At 40.5% G+C, this 19,206-nt stretch overlaps 1 protein-coding gene across 1 annotated transcript in view; it reads right to left on the reverse strand.

The window, feature by feature from the left end:
* Positions 1-1,341: 1,341 nt before the first annotated feature.
* Positions 1,342-19,206, reverse strand: part of ANKFN1 (ankyrin repeat and fibronectin type III domain containing 1) — a 114,041-nt gene continuing 96,176 nt past the window's right edge. Inside the window, 5 exon segments of the mRNA XM_032129281.1 lie at positions 1,342-9,118; positions 9,121-9,438; positions 11,605-11,824; positions 15,044-15,210; positions 18,607-18,775. Of these exon segments, the coding sequence (XP_031985172.1) occupies positions 8,640-9,118; positions 9,121-9,438; positions 11,605-11,824; positions 15,044-15,210; positions 18,607-18,775 (1,353 nt within the window). The 3' untranslated portion in view covers positions 1,342-8,639.

Genomic DNA, 19,206 nt, shown 5'->3' on the forward strand with positions numbered 1-19,206 from the left:
AAAATAGAGCCTTAGACTGTCCCCTCGGCAGCACTGCCAGCCACAGCCCTGACAATCCTGGGGTTGTACTCAAACGTGAGTCCCTCGAGAGCGTGGGCTTTACCCTAACAGCTGAGGCACTGAGTAGGCTGGAGCAGGCAGGATTGTTGCTCTTGTGACTCAGACTCGAGGAAGAGAGGGATCAGGATGGAGCCACGAGAGAGCAGGGGATCAGGACCAAAGTACAAGGCACAGAAGGGGGAAAGAAGCAAGTATGCCCCAGAAGAAAGCTTGAAAAAAAATCCTTGTTCTGCTGTGGCTGGGTTCAAAGCACGTGTAGCCATGCGAATCGGGCATTCCACTGTTCCAGCTCGATTTCTGAATTAGCTCCTTTCTGTGACCATTTCAGGAAAAGAGAAGATAAGTGAAAAAACAAAGCAAAACAACATTTTCCTTTCTCGAACATCTTAAAAAGCACTATGGGAAAAGACAAAGGCCATGCAGGTTCCTGTGAAGAACCTCCACATAGGTGGAAAAATCTTCTGTGGTCCAGAAATGATCACAGCTGAGGGGAACAGGAGCCATCATTCCTGTGTGATGAAGGGCTTCAATGAAATGCCCAATTTTCAGAAGTGTGGGGCACTCCCAAGTACCACTAAAATCAGCAGCAGTGGCAGATGTTGGTGTTTCTTACAGAGGGTGTTTCAACTCTTACTGAATTATTTACCACCACTTAAGGCATCCATACTTGAAATATTTTACTTCAGGATTTTCTGAAAGTGATAACAAACAGTGCCAGACAAAACATTTTGGCATTGCCTTTTTCCCCCCTGAGAAATAAAATTTGGTTGAAAATATCACATTGATTCAGTAAAAAAAAAGCAGACATTTCCAAATTCAGTGATTTTGATATTTCAAGAAAAAGCATGTATATTTACTGGTATAAAAGGCTGTTTGTCTTTAAATTTCTTTAATATTAGTTTATAAGGCTTAAAAGTTGCTGCTCCATTTATTATTTTTGTAACTGAGTGTGTGTGTGAGCAGAGAGTGGATGATTCTACCTGATTGTTTTTGGTATAATAAAGATGAACTGGACAGTCAGAATAAAAAGATGTTATTCTCACAGGCAAGAAAAAGAAGTCCTACTGATTAATTAGGACCAATTAATTAATATTTATTAATTTAAAACTTTAAGAAAATAGAAACATTTTAATAGCCTTTTCTAAAATATATATATTTGTTTGAAGAGAGAGATTGAAAAAAGCAGTCTGGGGAGGAGAAGAGCAGCCTGGGAAAGAGAAAAGTGAAGCTTATTAATAAAGATTTTTTTGTGTGTTTTCAAAACAAACAAAAAACCCCAAATCAATCCCAAAGCTTTTATTTAAAGACAGAATGAAAAAATAAGTTAATAGTTTGCTCAGAGAGATAAGATTTTATATAGCTCAATACACTGGAGTGGAACAGTGAAATGGGTATCTTTTGCTGTCAGAAGAGCGAGTCAGAAACATGCCTAGAAAAGTTTGTAACTTCTTCCCAGTTGGTTTAAAAGCATTTCAGTAAAACAGCAGAGAACACAGAGGCAAGTACAGAACAGCACTGTCCTTCATGGCAGACGTGTTGGAAGTGTCTGGGAGAATTGCACTGCTCGCTCACTGATCTTCTGAGAGAAAGAAGAAATCTCAGCTCAGGGCAAGCAAAACATACAAACAACCAGGCTCCAAAAATGCATGGTACATGCAAAATGCACCAGAAGAACTGAAATACATGCACACAAAAATACTGCTTTGTCCTGCAGTGTTTTCCCCAGTTAATTTCTTAGGTCACTGTACATGACTAATTATTTGCATTTGGGTTTTTTTTCTTTTACTAAGGTAGTAAATGCGCTACCAATCTTAATGTTTTGAAATTAAAAATCAAGGTAGTGGAAATGACTGACATGTTTTATCTTACATTTTGAGAATTATTTTGCTCTGCTGCTTAACTCCACTTTGGCTGTGTTTTGGTTAAAATATTTTCCATGGGTGAAAATATCCAATATTATTCCAGAGACATGCTGTTAATTTTGAAGTTTGCATTGGATTGGGATGTCACAGCTGAAATACACATCATGGTCACCAGGAACATTGCCACATGTACCTGTGCAGAAGCTATGGATGATGATGCTGGGAGGATGCTAACCAGGAAATTGTGTCCCTGCTCTGCCACAAGCTGTCTGTGTGACCTTGGCTATGTCACTTACTCCAGTTATGGCATCATCTGATTGTTAAAACACATTTAGCAACCTGTCTGGCTGTGAAAGCAGGTGAACTGTGACCCAGAGCAGAACCCTTCCAGTTTCACCTCAGCATTCAAAATAGAGTTGTTCTTATTTCTCTTTCTTACATACAGTAACACAGTTCCACACTGCATTAGAAGTGTCTTGCTTTGCTTTTTTTGTGTGCAAGAATATGTAAAAAAAAATCAGTTTAAGTTGTCTTTTATGGGAGGGTATTTTCACCCACAAACCTGGAAGCCATGCCTATTTCATTCAGGTTTCTGAATTAAAATAAAGATTTAGAAACCAGATTTGAAAGCTTGGCCTTAGAAAAAGTCACTTTCCAATAAACATAAAGAATTTCAGGGAAAAACACAAACTACATTCAGATTTCCAGGGATTGTAAAGTTCACATAGGGGGATACCTGATGATGGTCTAACAGAGTATTTTTCAAGAAATACTGTTCAAAGATTATGCACAAGTGCATGTTGTATTTAGGATCATGTGAGTGTACACAACAGCGTTCCTTTGTTAATGCGGGAGAAGACTTGAAGTGCGTAATTTTAGCAGATCACAGGAGTCGTAAGAATGCAAGAGCAATTCAAGTCTTCTAAACTTTGAGAGAGCTGAGTTTCTATGCTATTAGATCAAACAAAAAAATCTATGTTAAGAACATTTTATGACAGTGATTCACTCAAATAAATGTAAGATTTCTTTTACCAACTGATCTTTTTTTTTCTAAAATAGTATTTAATATCTGAAGTTATAAAAAATATTTGTAGTCCTGAAAATTATTTTTATTGTCTATTTTATGTACTATACATGCCTCTTTCAGGAATTATTAAAGAAGCATGAGTCATACGGCACTCATTTACTCTTGGCTCGTGGCCATCCTCAATATATATTTTGCTTTTTTCAAGCCATTCACAGGTACATATGCATGAAAATATTGTTGTGTCAAGTCCCAAGCTCACAGTTAGCACAGCATACATTGTTCATCGAGATATTTACAAAATTCTAGAGCACATAAAATTGTGCATTATTTTGTACCAAAGTTTAAACTTTAACATACGCTCGGTTGCATATATAGAAACAAGTTACAATAAAAATCTGAACAAAGACAACCAATAAACAGCCAAATTGCTATGTACAAACAAGGCAGGAAGCAATTAAACACTGCCTCACACATTTCACTTAAATTACTTTTTCTTCCAGGGGAAAAAACAAACAACCCCTCTTCCCCTCCTCCAAGTCCCCAATAACCCTATTAAGTCTTCCTTTTTATCAGCAAAATGACTGGAACGCCCATTGCATTCAGAAGTGGATTCATTTGCATAACATGGGAGAGAAGTTTGGCCCCTATTATAAGGAGCAATAATGAAATATGCAGTGTGGGCTTCCCCCAGTACAACTGGTGCCACAACAGCATGGTGGGCTCACTCTCTGAGCTCAGCTCCAGTGGTCCCTGTGACCTCCAGGGGAATATTTTATGAGATAAAGCCCCTTTTGTCTTCCTTACACACATCATTTTTACACCAGCATAAATATGTTGTTTTCATGATGACTTCGCTGGTCTGAGTCTCAGGTGACATGGAACTGTGAGTCAGGCTGTGCTGGTATGTACATGGTCTGTACCTGACCCAGCTTCAGTGGAACTACTCTTCATTTACACTGGTGCAAAAGAACCTGGGGTGAGGTCCAAGGACAACAGGACTGGGCCCAAATGGACCTTTACATAAAGAAAACCACAAAAAGTCTGTGCATTCAGCTTCAAATCTGCTTAATAAATTACTGCAGTTCACAGTAATAAGGTAGATCAGTGCCACACCAGCTTCTCCAGTGTCAGATCGGTTTCACATAGCTTTTCCAAGAAAGGTAATTAAAATAACAGTAAACATAAAAAGTCTGTTCCTAGTTTTTTGACAAGCTACATAGGCGGTTTTCTGTAGCCTAGTGACAGCCAAGCTCAGTAACACATTCTCCTGTTTTGGGATGACTGGTGTAAAGGCTAAATCTTGCCCAGGATGCTGTGGTGTGAAAAGACGGAGGAAGGCATTCCAGCCTGGCTCGTATTCACCCCAAAACCCAGACTGAGAACCAGCTGCTTGATCAGAGCTCACAGACACCGGCACTGAGGAGAGGTGATCTCTGAGCTGGTGGGATCTCTACAGCATCCAGCAATCATGGATGGGCTGCTCCAGAACCTGATCAGATGAAGACAACTCCTCCTGGCTTTTCAGAGCTATCTGATCCAAAGGGAGGGCTCTGGGGGCTGCTCCAGGGAGGGTGGGTGGCCTGCTGGTCAGTCCCTGCTGCCAGCTCCAGCATGCCAGGGTCCACCTCAGGGAATGCTCCCCTGCCTTTCTGCAAAGAATATATGGGGCCAACAGCTCCCCTTTCTCACTTCTGGGCATGATTCAGCCTTATAAATTCTACTTCATGCAATCAAAAGATAAATTATACTTACAAATAAAGCATTCTAGTTACTTTATGTTTTTCTGTCATGGAAAAATCAGAGACCCAACCTGATGAAATCTCCATTGTCTGAAAATTCAGGGCCTGTTTACTAAAAATACTTTTTGCTGATGGCAAAGTTCAACACCTTAGAGAAATTCAGAGTAAGTTTCCAAGCTGTGTACCCTATTTTCAAGTACACTATACCCTTGTTGTTTGTAAGGCTGTATTGAAATTTTACAAAACAGTCATGAGCCGCGCATTTAAACACCTTAAAAGAGTTGACCAGCAACTTAATGCATTTCTTTATACCCTAGAGAATTTAAAGATGCACTGTCTCTTTCCAAAACACATAAATTTTCAGGATAAAATATTCCATGTCCCATCTCCCCCTTTAATGTCTGTATTTAAAAGAAGTGTTTTATAGATTTCTTTGTCTTACTATGTAGAAAATCCAATTGTTAATTAGTCTCAAAAACCAAGTAAAAAATACAAGGATGGGAAATAAATGCTTGAGCTACAGGTGTCTTGAGACAAACTGTCCATGTACAAACTTGTCTTCCTGTGGATGCAAGGAATTTTGAGTGTAAAACTTGCAGTTTACCTATATCTCACTTCCTACCAACAGAAACAAGAAAGTTTGAGACCACTAAAGAGGGGGATATGCTCCACATTGAGTTTTTGCTTTCTGTGGGGTCATAATATTAGAACACTATATTCTTCTCTAGCCAGTCCAAGTCACTGCTAGAAATAGGAGGGACTGGGTTCAACCCAGGAGAAGATATACTCCCTGGAAAATGCAGGACAAAAGTTCTGGTGCAAGATGGGATGAGTAAGGAGAGACCCAGAAGTTGCAAAGCCCAAGTACCCTTTAGAGAGGAGAGCTTCAGCTGATACAAAGTGGGCACAGGCTCCTTTGAATGAACTGTCTGCTGGCCACTGAAACTGGTGTGGTGCAGGCTCTGAACTGTGGCACTGCCCATCTCTGTGCAAGAATCCTTGGAGGGTCACTCAAGCTCAGCCTGGAGAAAGGGTTCCCAGTAATTAAAGATCTTGATTCTTAATTTAAATTTGATTCTGGACTGTGAGCATATACTCAGCTCTGCTCAGAAGAGTCACTGGGTGAGTCCTCTATGGAGTGGGGCTACAGTGCTGTGCTGTGCATTTTCCAGGATTCTTTTCAGTTGCTGAAGTTGCTTGTGAAATGTGTGTGTGATGTTCCTAAGAGAACTGCAGAATAATTGTGATTTGTATTATGGCAGTACTTGGAAGGCGCTGCTTTCTACTATTTATTTATCTCTGGGTGTTCATTGCTGTTCTTTTAAGGAGACTCAAAATAGGTGGGGATAGCAATTTTGAACAAGAACATGTATTTTTACCAAAGATAAGTCAGTGCTTTATAACCAGAAGTATTTTAAGCCCATAAACTATCAATTAGTACTTTGACTATTAAAGTTTGTGGAAGAACCTCAATTTAGAGGCAGTAGATCAAGGAAACACATCCCATTGGCATCACCTAAACACTACTTCCACAGCAAGATTAAAATCAAGACAGAGTAGATTTTGGCTGGTATTTGCACTTCCAGAGTCAAATTTCATCTCAGCACAGAAGATTATGTTGAAGTCAAGCCCTTCCTACGAGTAAAGAATCCAGTCCTTTATTAGCTACATGACTGCTTCTGGAAAAGTCCAGCAGCAGGAGCAGATAAGAGATTTTTACAGCCTTATCTCACCAGTAGTGTATGCCTCTCTGCTGGAGATTTTGCTCCTTCTTGCCCTCATTGCTCCCGATGAGCCAAAGCAAAGTGACGTGGATTTCATTTAGGAGCATCTTGTTTTATCTCATCACTTTCTGCAAAAACATATGGCCTCAGTGTATGGTTATTTTATTCTTTAATAGTTTTATGGCAGTTTTCCTTAGAGGCGAAACAGAGTAGGGGAGCCCGGGCGAGGTGCTTGACACTGAAAAACTGTGTCATTTATTTTGGTTCTGCACAGAAGCATTACATTGCTTGTCTCTCCCTGGTGAAAAGCCTTCTGCTAATAAACAGAATCTAAAGTAACCAGCTGTGAGTGCCCTCAGTGACAGTCACACATCTCTGCTTGGCTCTGTGGTGAGTCAGGCTTTCCCCATCCCCAGTTCCATACCAATGTGTGCCCTCTAGCTGCAAATGGGCACTGACACTGCTGCTCACCCCTGCATCTTCTCACCCACAGGAATTTTTGCTGTGGGTCTCATCCAAACCTTGTGGGAGTGAATGGAAAATCTTTCCATCCTCACTTTGGATCAGGTAATGAATGAGTATTTTTGGTGCAAAAAGTTAACTTCCCGCTCCCGAAAAGAGAAATTACAGATGTAAATCCTTATAGAAAGTTTTGCCCTTCCTATCACTGCAAAGACTCTTCGTGGCTTCCACATACTGACCAAGCATAAAATAGTGAATAACATTTATTTTTGAATTTATGGATTGAGTTCACAGGGATTTTAATAGCACTGGGGTTATGGAAGTGCTATTTTAATAAGGACCACAGATCATGGGCCCAAATCCTTACCTTTACCTCAAGGACTTGTAAACTCAACTGTTTAACTCAAATCTCTTTATTGGGGGCCTTAGAATGTATCCACCTGGAGGCTGGAAAACCAAAAGGTAGAAGGCTACACAAACACGGAGTGAGGGAATTTAACCAGCAGGAATGTGGCCTATAAAATTAAACTTCAAGAACTCTTTAAGAAAATTAAAGCTTGTGCAACAGCTGGGGTTTCTCTACACATTAGTTCATTTCTTAGTGACTCCAGTGTTATGGTTCTTATTAATATAGATTTCATTTTTGAGATTATCTTCTGTAGTGCTCCAAGGCTTATTGTGGCTGCAAAGGACAAAATCCTGACTCACTGTGATTTTGCCTTTACACAATACAGCAAGATGCAACCTCCTTATCATATTAGTATTTATTTGGGGTCCAAAGAAAAAAATCTTAGATTCAAACTGCACCCAAACTTTCCTAATCTGAATTGCCAGAATATACCAGCTTCAGACATGGTGATCAAATACCCCTGGAATTTATGGTGAATATTCAGGAACAAAAAAAGGGGTGTTTCTTTCCAATGGGTGTGTGAGAGTGATGCCAACACACAACAAAATGTGCTCGTGTGTGGCGGGGAGAAGAAAAGAAAAACTTTGCTTCAATCTCACATAGACCCTGCATATTATTCCACTAGAACCTGGCCTCATTCTGCCTGCTCTTTACCTCAAAGGTTCATCTCCTAAGCTTTTAAAATAACTTGCTACTTAAATAATTTGAAATCTAACCTCCTGAAAAAAACCCAATTGTGATAATTGTGTCAGGCTCTGACAGCATTCAGAGATGGTGTTGACTGCATTTTCTAGATACTGGAAGAATTTTCACTTCTTTAAGTGGCTAGAAACTCTGGGTTATCTGTGTTACTTGACCAGTTAGTGTTTCAGCTATATCCAACCTAAATCCATTCAAGAAAAGCTGAAAAGTAGAAAAAATTGCAGGAGATGGTGAAAAACAAGTTAATAGAAGTTTAGGACACAGTCCTAACATAAGGACACCAAGGATGTTACAGCTTCTGCTAACTTGCAGGCAGAATCACTCATGCTTAAAATTTTACATGCTCAGAGAAACACAGAAATGAAGAGACCTGCAAAACCTGATTACTCAGTTGCAGATTGTTATGTGGTGACTGTTATGACTGTACCTGCAAACCTGCAGATGCCAGTAATAATAATTCTCACATCATGACAGATGATACCTTTGTGAGACCAGAAATCTGGTGATGAAGTCCAAAGATTAGGATTCTTTAGAGTGGCATGAGTTTCCATTTCAGGAGCTGGATTTTTACCAGTGGTTTTGAAAGTATGGCCCTTATGATCACAACGCTCATATCTCATGTGGGGTGATGGGAAGCAGTGGAAGATTCTGGGGTTAAAGGGTGCTGCTGAAAACTTCTGGGACAGCAGAACCCAACTGCTCATCTGGACTTGTGATCTGTTGCATAGCACTGTGCACATCCGTGTTTTCTACAGACTCCATGCTCATTGCCCAGGACTTGCCCTCTTCATCCACAAATGTTGTTTCATAAGGCTCCACATGTGTCCTATGGGCATCCTGCCTTGGTTCCTCATACTTGCCTTTCCCTTCCTCTGGAAGGCTGGATGCATGAGGTACGAAAGTGCTCCGAGACCCCTCGATGGGAATCTTCACCTGCTCACCGGAGGTAGGTTCTTGAGACAAATCTGGAGATCTCATGAGATGCTGGGTGTAGACACCTTCCGACAGAGAGCCCGACTGAGTCTCGCTGTGCACACGCAGCCAGCGGTGCTGCCGGCTGAAGTAGTTGTAATGTTGGTGTTTGCCCAACTTTTTTTTCCCTAAAAAGCCCAGTGGCTGCTTGGAACTGGAGGGACTTGTCCGTTGCTTTTCGGTGTAAGCCCTGACATTGTCAGACTGCTCATCTGCTCTGTGCAACGTTCAGCACTGGTGTCCAAGGTACCACACTCTGTCAAGCCTTCTCTCAGTGCCAGGCAGGGCTTCATGTCATGGACTTGGAGCACATTGGGTGCGCTGCCACTCAGGCCACTGCCAGCCTGCTGGGAGATGTTCTGGGACGAGGAGTAAATCAGGTCTAACTCCCTTGGGCTCAATGCATCGCTGGAGTCGTAGTCGCTGTCAGTTGGGAGGAACACCTCGGAGCAGCCTTCTTCATCTGAGCAGGGCTGGGAGTCTGCAAGGAAAACTGGTTAACACTAACAAGAAAAGTTCAGCAGAGAAACGGCTTAACTGTCGTTTATGTGTTTTTTGTCTTAATTTTAAATTTACAGTGCTGGAAATGTATGTGTGTTTCCTCTGTGGAATTGCCCCTGGGCTGACGGTGACGGCAAAGGCAGTCAGGGAGGATTTATCAGGAAGGAGTTACAGATGTGTTAGACAGGTGGTGGCAGAATTGGGAAAACCAGAAAGAATTAATTTATTATGTTAAGGACAGGAAAAAAATTGAATTTGAATTGGGAATAAATTCTGAGATGATCTTGTTTTCTTTATCTTGCTTTCACTAAATTTCATAGACATGGAGATTTGTGAGAGAAAAAATCTCTAATCCAGTTTCTGTTTTTATTAAAGATGTTGGTTGACTTATTCTAGATTATATCTCTGTAATGGTGGGCAGGGGTGCGATTTATAAGTGTGGTATGAGGCTCAAGGCACAACATGGAGATTGATAAATAAAAAACTGCCCTTTGGCCATCAGGTGCATTATGAGTGTTCAAATCCAAAACAGATACATGTTAATTCAAATGCAAACTTTTGGACCAAATCCTACACTGGCACTGAAATCACTGCTGTCTTTTGGCTTCACCAGGATCAATAATATAATAAATGGTGGCATGGTGATAGAATAGATTGATGCTCCATTGCCCGGGTAGTTTATCTTAGATTCCAGGAATTAAACATAGATTTTATACAGTGGACTGCTTTCCACTTGGAGCTCATGTAAATTGTCATAGAGCCCAGCACTAACGAATCCAGGGTGTGCAGGACAAGATAATGCTGCAGTTTGCACTGTGCCAGAGCTAAGGATTATTCTGCACTCATGATCTCTAATACAGGGGAAACATAGCTGAGGGAGGGGTGCTGATGAAAGAACACTACTGTATAATGAGGTGGAGCAAAGCACCAGCCTTTTCTGGTTTCTTTTCTTTTAACCTCATGAAATCTAATCAGAAGAGATTTATTAATTTTCCTTAAATGTATAAAACGGCCAAATTGAAAAAAACCCGAATAATTATTACTGTAATGGTCATGGCAGTTGTTTAATGCAGCATCTGTTGCTTTTGTTTCTACTGTTTAATTTACTTGTTGCTTAAAGACAGTTCAGCAGGATGGTTTATTTTTTCCTCCAAAGTCCTTATTCTGTTAGCAAGATGGGTGTTGCTGTTTAATTTGCTCCATCTTTATTTGCTGTGATCCATTTCTTTAATCAGTTTAATTTTCTGGCTATGCAGAGAAGCAGTAATGATCCCAGTGAGGTGGGTGCTTATTTGTGTAATTTGTGTAATTCAAAATGCTTGTCTAAAACACTGGGAATCCTGAGAGGTATGTGAAAACAGCTGTTAAACTGGACTATTGGCACTAAAATTTGCTCTATCAAAACAAAGCAAGAGGGGCATAAGAAATAATTGCTGCAAAGCAGAGAAACACTCAAAGCCTGGAAAGAAAATGGCTGTAATACCACAGAAACAGAAGGTGGCAAATGGAAACTATGGAAAAATCTAAGTTAGATTCTGTCAAATTAATGAAAACTATGGGGAGAAATAATAGATACACGATTGATGAGAATGGATAAATAACTTTTGCTTAGCAGCTCATGTCTCATCAGTCTAATAAAACTCTGAACATGTGCACAATTAATACACAGCCGTCGTCAGAGCTCTGAAGAGCTTTTGATAATGTTCTTTACCACAGGCTCTGCAGCTGTAATTGGGATGAAGAGAAAGCTTCCTCCATATAAAATATCAGATTTTTGGTGTAGGCAACAAATGAAGCCGTCAGTTTTCACCGTGGATGGATTTTACTGGAATTCTGGACATCATGGAGAAGCCAGTGATAGCATTTGTCCCTTCCAACCTGTTCATTAAGTGATCTGAAACAGCGAGGTGACAAAGTTGGCTGATGATGAACAGTTATTTTGAGTATCTGAAAGCAAAATATGATTATAAAGATTGTAGAAGGATCTCAGGATACTGAGTGGCAAATGACTGGTAAAATGATTGTTAAGATACATTGGCAGGTATGGGAAAAAATTGACTCCTTTTATAAAAAGACATACAAGAGCTGTTATAATTAAAAGTGAGTTCAAAGAGTGTGCTTGGTGAACAAAGAAAAGTTCTCTTACCATTCACAGCTTTTCTCCTCTGGATTCTAGGCTCAGGGGAAGGGGGAGGTGAAGGAAGACAATCTAGATGTGAAGAGGTGGAGCTCATTTTCTTTTGACAGTGTTCTTCTGAAAGATCCACAAGCTTCTTTATGGGCAGGCCTGCTGCTGGCTGCTTGTATCTTGCATACTGCAGTGCTTCTGTGATCCATCTCATGTCCCTCCAGATCTCATCAATTTGCTGTGGAGGAAAAAATAGGGACAAAATATGGTTAAGTCTGAGTATTAATTCTACCTAAGTGTGTACTTTTTTCAAGAGCCCAAGTAAGTCTGTAGTCCCTGCCAAGAGAGAGCAGCAGGATCCCCTGAAAGAACATTCAGATTGAGGTGGTCTGAACCGATTTTGGTTAAGAGGTACCTCAATTAAGAATGTGTAGTTAGGAGGGGTGAATCCAGACCTGAAGTCTGACATGGAAAGAAAATGAAAATTGTATTTTGAATGAGTAAAAACTTGATCAGTTTGTAGTACACCTGGAAGGTGGTTTGATACTGTACTGGAATAAAAGTGAGACTTCTGAAGCATCTTTGCAAACCCAAGTCAAAGCAATTGCTCAGGTCAGACCTAGTTTTTAACAAAGAACATACACGTGTTGATACATAAATGGAGGGCAGAAGCACAGCTATGAGCCAAACTGCAGTTTCTCCCTAACCATTTTAGTCTGCGTACATTTTAAAACTATAAATCTACACAACAGCAGTTCTAACACATGCCTGTTGATGGCAATAAGAGACAAGTGCCTAAATCAATAGCAGGATGTAGCTTTAAGTATCTCTGCAGAGAGGAAAGATGCTGTTTAATGTGGGTCTGAAGAGTCTTTTGATAATGGAACACTTTCAACATCTTTTAACATCATCTTCAAGCCCCTCAAGATCTTTGATGGCTGAGCAAATGTAGCAACCATCAAATGACAGTAGCTGTGAGTAAATACCCTCCTGCTGCAGTATCCTTTCTAGAACTTCCCTCATACTTTTCCTACAGGAGGTTCTGAATTTCAAGTGAGCCTTCCTATTAATATTGCAGTGTTTGAGGGAAGCTGCTTTGCAGTCACACAAGCTACATTCTGTAAGAATGGAGTGAGAGTTCTGGGTCAGTAATAGAGAGGCAAAAGTGAGGGGTACTCTGTGCAGTGACAATTGTCAAATAGGGGAGTGACAGAGGGATCAGAGAGTGACAGAGGGATCAGAGAGCCTGCAGACTGGTATCCGAAGATAACTTCTCTTAGCTGGAGATACTTCACAAAATGCACATTCAAAGTGTGAAATTTACTCCCAAGGGATACTGTAGATGCCAGCTTTGCTGGGGTAGCTCCTGATAAATCGTGTTGGAGACAGTATAGCTGGATAGCTGGATCTTGGTTTTGACCTAGTATGGCCATTTATATGTAAAGGTGAAATCCTGACTCCAGTGATGTCAGTGCAAGCCTTGCCACTGAGTTAATTTGAGCTAAGAATATATATCAATAAGAATAACAAATAGTTCAGAGATTAATTCGTAATCCTGCATAATTTCAAGACTTCTGTATAGCTCCATGAAACGAATTCCAGTTAGTAAACATCTCACCTATTTGATTTTAGAGATTTTATACACCTTTTCTGTGATCCTCCCTCTCAACCTCAAACAACAACCATCCTGCATGCAGTTTATTAAAGTGCAAATCCTGTTGGTTTTCCCCCTGATGCTGTTCTGCAGGACATTGTAATGAACTGTGGTTCGTTCACAATTTAGGAACATTTGAAGCACTAAATGATATCAATTACAGCTTAACTTCAGTTTTAGTTTCAGTGTCTACAGATTTCTTTCCTTTCTCTGTAACCTTCTGGTAAAGACTCCAAGTACCTTATATTTTGGTTAGTTGGGGTTTTTTCTTCTTCCCTTTTTTTTTTAAATCATTTTTTATTTTCAGTTGCCCTCTGACTCCTTTTCAGAACTGCATTTATATAGACTCCCTTGCTCTTTACAATGTTTGGTTTGTGTAGTGACTTCAACACTGTCTTAGATCTGGGATCACACAAACGCTCTTGCGGTTTCGTGGTCACCACTGAAGATTGCGGTATGTGGTGGGCTGAGATATTTTTGCCAATAGGTGGAATACAGATGTTTTTCATTTAAGAGGAAACCTGACAAGCCTAATACACTGTCACAATAATTCAGCACAAAACACTGAAGTTTAAAATGTTCTCCCATATTTTCCCAGTATAGATATGTGACTCAAGCACTTTGGAGAAGAGGAACACAGAACTGTCTATACAGTACCTGCATATGAATATACAAATGCTTGGGTTTGATGTGAAGGATAAAATTTCTCCAAATTCTCCTGCACACTGCAAGAAAGCTAGATTTTCTGAGTGTGAGAATGGGAGGGGATTGAGAGTGAAAGTACAATGGATCTTCCCTCTCTGCCCTGCTACAGGTTGCCAAAAAGTTCTGGACAAGGCAAAGGGGGTCTGAATGCAGAACAAAGGGAAATAGAAATACTGTCCTCTTGTTCATAACTATAGACGGTCAAGCATCTTGTCAAAGGGACAAATGGTTGTCTTGGCCCCTATTCCAACAGAAGATAGCTTGAATATTAAGAATCGAGAGCCGCAAATTTGCACCTCTCTTGTAGAAAGACGGGTCAACCATACCCATAGATATACTCTGCAAAAGTCATGAGCTTTATCTATAAATAACCAATTACCAAAATGGTTTACAAAAGGACAGGCTTTGCTATGGTGCACAATGAGATGTAGTTCAAAGAGCCCTGAGTTGAGTAGGTAAAGTCTTGATTTGGGAACAGTACAGGAAAATCAGGATGAAAGACAGAGAATAAGCAAATTAGACAAGTATGGTAACAGTGGTGATCCTCCTGCACTGGGGGACTGAAGCAGTGCCACTGCATGGTGCTGGCCATGTTCACAGCTGCTTTTGGGGTCAGCTTGACATATGAAATGCAGAGCTGTGTTCTTGAGTGTGATATTGTTGGTGGAGATTGTCTCCACAATCTAGTCTGAATTTTCATTTAAATTTTTTAAAGTGCCACATTATCACAGTGAAAAATGTCCCCGGTTCATACAGACAAAGAAAAACTCTTATACAAATGAATGCCCAGACATGGTGCTAGCTTACCTCAGGTTAGATGGGAGGGAGTTTTACAAGCAGACTGACACATTTCTTTATAACAGTCTAGTATAACTGTCATTTGATTTTACCCATAAAAATCCTTCTATAAAAGCAACAACTAAGGAAAGCATGTTCTGGGTTTGAATTTCATAAAAACAGAATTGCACTTTTGATACAACTGCTCTTTTTATGATGTCTGTGAATAATTCTCCAGTTAGATTTCAAATTACAGCCCCATGCAATTTTTAAGAAAGCCACCTTAAAATCTCCTTGGAATAGTCAGAAACAGACTATTACCTGTATGTAGTTTATAACTTGCTGGTGTCTTTGTTTGGCTGCAGCGACTTCACTGTCTGAAATTGCTTCCCTCAGGGATTGCTGGGTTTTCAGAGAGTCCAGCTCTATGACAGCAGAAAGGCGGCAATACAGGCTTATAAATTTTTCCTTGTAACAGCAAAAATGAACTGTGAAAAGACCAAGTGCAAAGGAAAATTCTTACATACTGGTTATGAAATATGAAATCCTTAGCTTTCAGAACACAAATTTTATTAAATATAGTAACTAACTCTGGGTGGGTTACAGGCTTCAGTTCTCCTCTCATTTACCCTGGATTTATTCTCTAACTTCACTGATTTCAAAAGAGTAATTTCTAATTTTATATAAGTGAAGGGATAATCAGGTCCTTAGTATGCAGCTCCAGAGGCTGTCTTGCCCTTGATAGTTTTAATCAGAAAGGCTGTTTCTGAGGCTTTTCTAGCTTATCATTTCTTTGATCAAGAAAGTAGTAACATGACCGGAAAATGAAACTTTTTTTTTTAAATTGAGTGTTTCAGAAAGAAAGGATCATTTCGAAGGCTGATAACTTTCTCTGGGGCTAAGCTGGTTTAAATCGGGAACTTCAACGTAAATAACTCAGCAGGAAAAGCCTTGCAGTGATATCACAGTTTGGGAGAAACAATTAAAACTGTTTTAGGTGTTACCACACATCATTCTCTGAACACTCCTGCAGAAGGGCAACACAGAAAGTTCAGATATGACCTCTTGTTTTGTGTAATTTGACTTTGGAATAGCACAGAACTATTCAGGCTGTACCAGAGGTAACAAGAGACAGAACGCTACAGTGCCATGGAACTTTGCAAATGTTAATTCACCTGGTGTGTTAAAGCTACATTATTCCAGAACCTGCTGCTGCGCAGGCAAAACTGAGCAGTTACTTCTCCAAATGGCAGTGCAGACATACTGAAACTTGCTGAGGGAGAACAAGTTTTCAGAAATACTTCCCCATTCATGGTGCTGCAGTAAATGCAAACATACAGCATGATCTTGTTAGAGCAGTGAGTGCCAGTTGGATTTACTGCCGCTGCTCTTCTGGACTGGGGCATGGCATTTTTCAGGGTGTTCCAAGTATAAAATGCACATATTATTCTCATTGTAAATATTAAAAAAAAGAGAAAACAGTCCCATGTCTACTTACCCCTTACAAACAACATGATTGAGAAGAATTTGTTGAACTAAGAGATCCACTCACAGAAACATTGTTAGTATTAACAATAAAGGCCTAATCTGAACATAGAAATCTCACAAAAAAGAGTGAAAGAATGAATTCTACCTTCTGGTTTCAGCAATGCCTAGATATTGCAGGGATCCAGTGTGAATAGTGTGTGGTCTTACAGTACGTATGCCATATGTGGTGGACTCTTGAGTGAATTACAGCCGCGGTTTCGGCTCCAGTGCTGAAGTTTTGAGCCTTTGTGGTTTTAAGTCAGACCCTTTAATGTTACTTTAACAAATGTTACTTCAACATAGTCTTTTGTGGTTACGCAATTATATAGTTGGTAGCCACCAGTTAATGGGGAATGGAAGCTTCTAATATTTGAGATGTGAATCACAGTCACTTTATAGAACATCAGGGATACATATATAATAAGTCATATTGAAATGTCATCTGCCTTTGGCCAGAGGATTGCTTACTTAAAAAAATACTCAAAAGTGAAATTCAGCTCTCCATACTGTTTTCTCTACCATGAACTGCTTCCCCACTGCAGCAACATCCCTGAACAGAGAGGGCTGCACCTGGAATGCCTTTTGGGAGATGGCTCTGTTGCATGTTTACCAGTGCCACACCATCCCATGCAGGCTCTGTTGATTTGTCAGACCCATGCAGGCTGTGTCCCTGAAATGAGAGGCACTCCTGGCCCTGGCCTGTGTCCCACCTAATGAGAATCAAATAGTCTGCCCAACCTCTAGTGAGGAGATTAATTGCATCAGAGATTAATATGATTCACGCATTAATTTGCATAGCAAGGCAGCAGGCCTCTCTCACCAGGAGAAATGATTCGATCCGCTCCATACTCAGAGGCCAATTGGTGGCTTCAGGGTGGCACATCAGAAGATAAAAGTCTGGCTTTAGGGCACTGCAGCCATGTGACCCAAAGCACTGTGCTAACTCTTCTCATTCAATTACATTAGCTTTCCTTTGAAGGGGTAACTTTTCCTTGGCAGACTACACCATGTATTGTGTGGCTGTTGCACTCATAATTGTATGGCAGCTCAGCTGGCATCTGTCCTCCCACGGCCAGCAGAAACCCCCAGAGCTGTCACAGGCAACACTGTGTGCTGTGGCTGGTGTGGCATAAATACAGTGCTGTATTCGTGCCTGATCCAAATGAAATTTGTGTTGCTGGGTGATGATAGGTCATGGATGAGTTGTGACTGCAGATACACAGTCAAGGCAAGACACTCCATTAATATCTACTCTCTTACACAAATGATTTGAACAGCACTTGGCACTGATACACAGGAGATAGGAAGGTAATGGTGTCACATAAACACCTGAGAGGGACATCAATAGGGACAGAGTTGCCACTAGAGACCTTTCCTGCAGTGGCTCCTGGTGTACTGACTCGATCAGTTTTGGCACATATCTTTCTCTCTTCTCCAAGGCAGAGGAAAGAAAGATCCCCAATTTTACAGGCTAGAAGGAAACAGAGCAGACTGATGTGTAAGGCTCAGCAGCCCCCACACTTTAATATTCTTTCTAAAAAGAACTATTAAGTCTTTATGAGCTGCTTTTATGTGGAACCTTTTCTTTTCTCTGTGGACCAGAGAAGAAGAAATGAGAAATAGAGGACCTTGAAGCTAAAGCATCTTATGCCTTCTGTGAAACAGCTGGAAAACTCTGTTTTGGGAAATTCTTACCCAGTCAGCAATGCAATGCAATGGAAGAAGAGAGCTGAATCTGCTACAGCGCAAGATGTGCTCCCCAAAGAAAGAGATTCAAGTCCAGTACTTTGGCATTTTTCATAACAGGTTTTTGCTGCACCATAGCAATAGAACAGTCTCCAGCATTTTTCCAGGTATCAAAGGGAAAAAGATGTCTGTCATGTGGGAAAATCTATTCAGATCTTTCACAAAGCTATGAAGGAGTCAGACCTTGAGTAGGACCATCTGCAATCAGGATCTGCAAAAATCCCTATTACAAAACCAGCAATTATCCTTGTGACAACTTAGAGAGATGTTTTTTGCATCTCCTGTCACACTCCAGCCTTGCTGTGTCGTATATGATTTCTCTTGGTTCTGTGTTTTAAAGAGCATCATCTTGCAAAGCAGCTTATAGACATATAGTGGATAACTGTGGGCCTTGCTCTCTGCTTTGCATTTCAATAACGATGGCTACAGTATATGCTTTAACCGCCCTGCTCCCTCTGTAACTTGTACACCGTTATAGGGAGTGTTGTTGCCAAAGCCATCATGTGATTTATTGACGCTCCACTGGGACAAGGGGGAAAACAGATACAACTTTGTGATTTTATTATAAGGAGACTGGGTTAATATTTCCTAGGTGAAGCAAGCTACTATACCGAGTTCAAACATCTGAAGAGGGAGGTTAAGAAATCCTGAGTGTGGGGTGTAAGGATTATTCTGTCCTGGGGCAGTGCAGACGTCGTCTGAGGCGGGGAGCAGGAGAAGAAAGGAGACATTGTGACCCAGTTCCAACACCTCCTGTGTGTACAGACGGAAGTGCTTAGCCTGTACAGGGACACGCGCGGGGGAAGGAATAGGAGAGAATTACAACATGGCACTTATATAAACAACACCCCAAATGATATAAAACATTAAAGAAAATTTGCACAACATCAAGCTCGGAATTTTTATAAAACGTAAATATTTGGGGCGGGGGTGGTGGTGGCTAAATGTGGGTTCATGTCACTACATAAAATAAAGATTTTAAAGCTGCAATGTTCCACATTAAAACAACACACACAGGCACAACCCCCTGAAAACAACATTTAGGTTTCGTATTTAGGCAGAAAATGATCACATGCCATGTGCTTTTCAAGATTATGATTGCATAATTATGTGAAAACATGAAAATGGATTCAATTAAAAACCTTTAAGATTCAATTTAGGGTTGGTTAAGAGAAATATGCAGCTCTCCCTCAACACAGCACTGAAAAGGT

Source organism: Corvus moneduloides, chromosome 19 (assembly GCF_009650955.1).
Source record: "Corvus moneduloides isolate bCorMon1 chromosome 19, bCorMon1.pri, whole genome shotgun sequence".
NCBI lineage: Eukaryota > Metazoa > Chordata > Aves > Passeriformes > Corvidae > Corvus > Corvus moneduloides.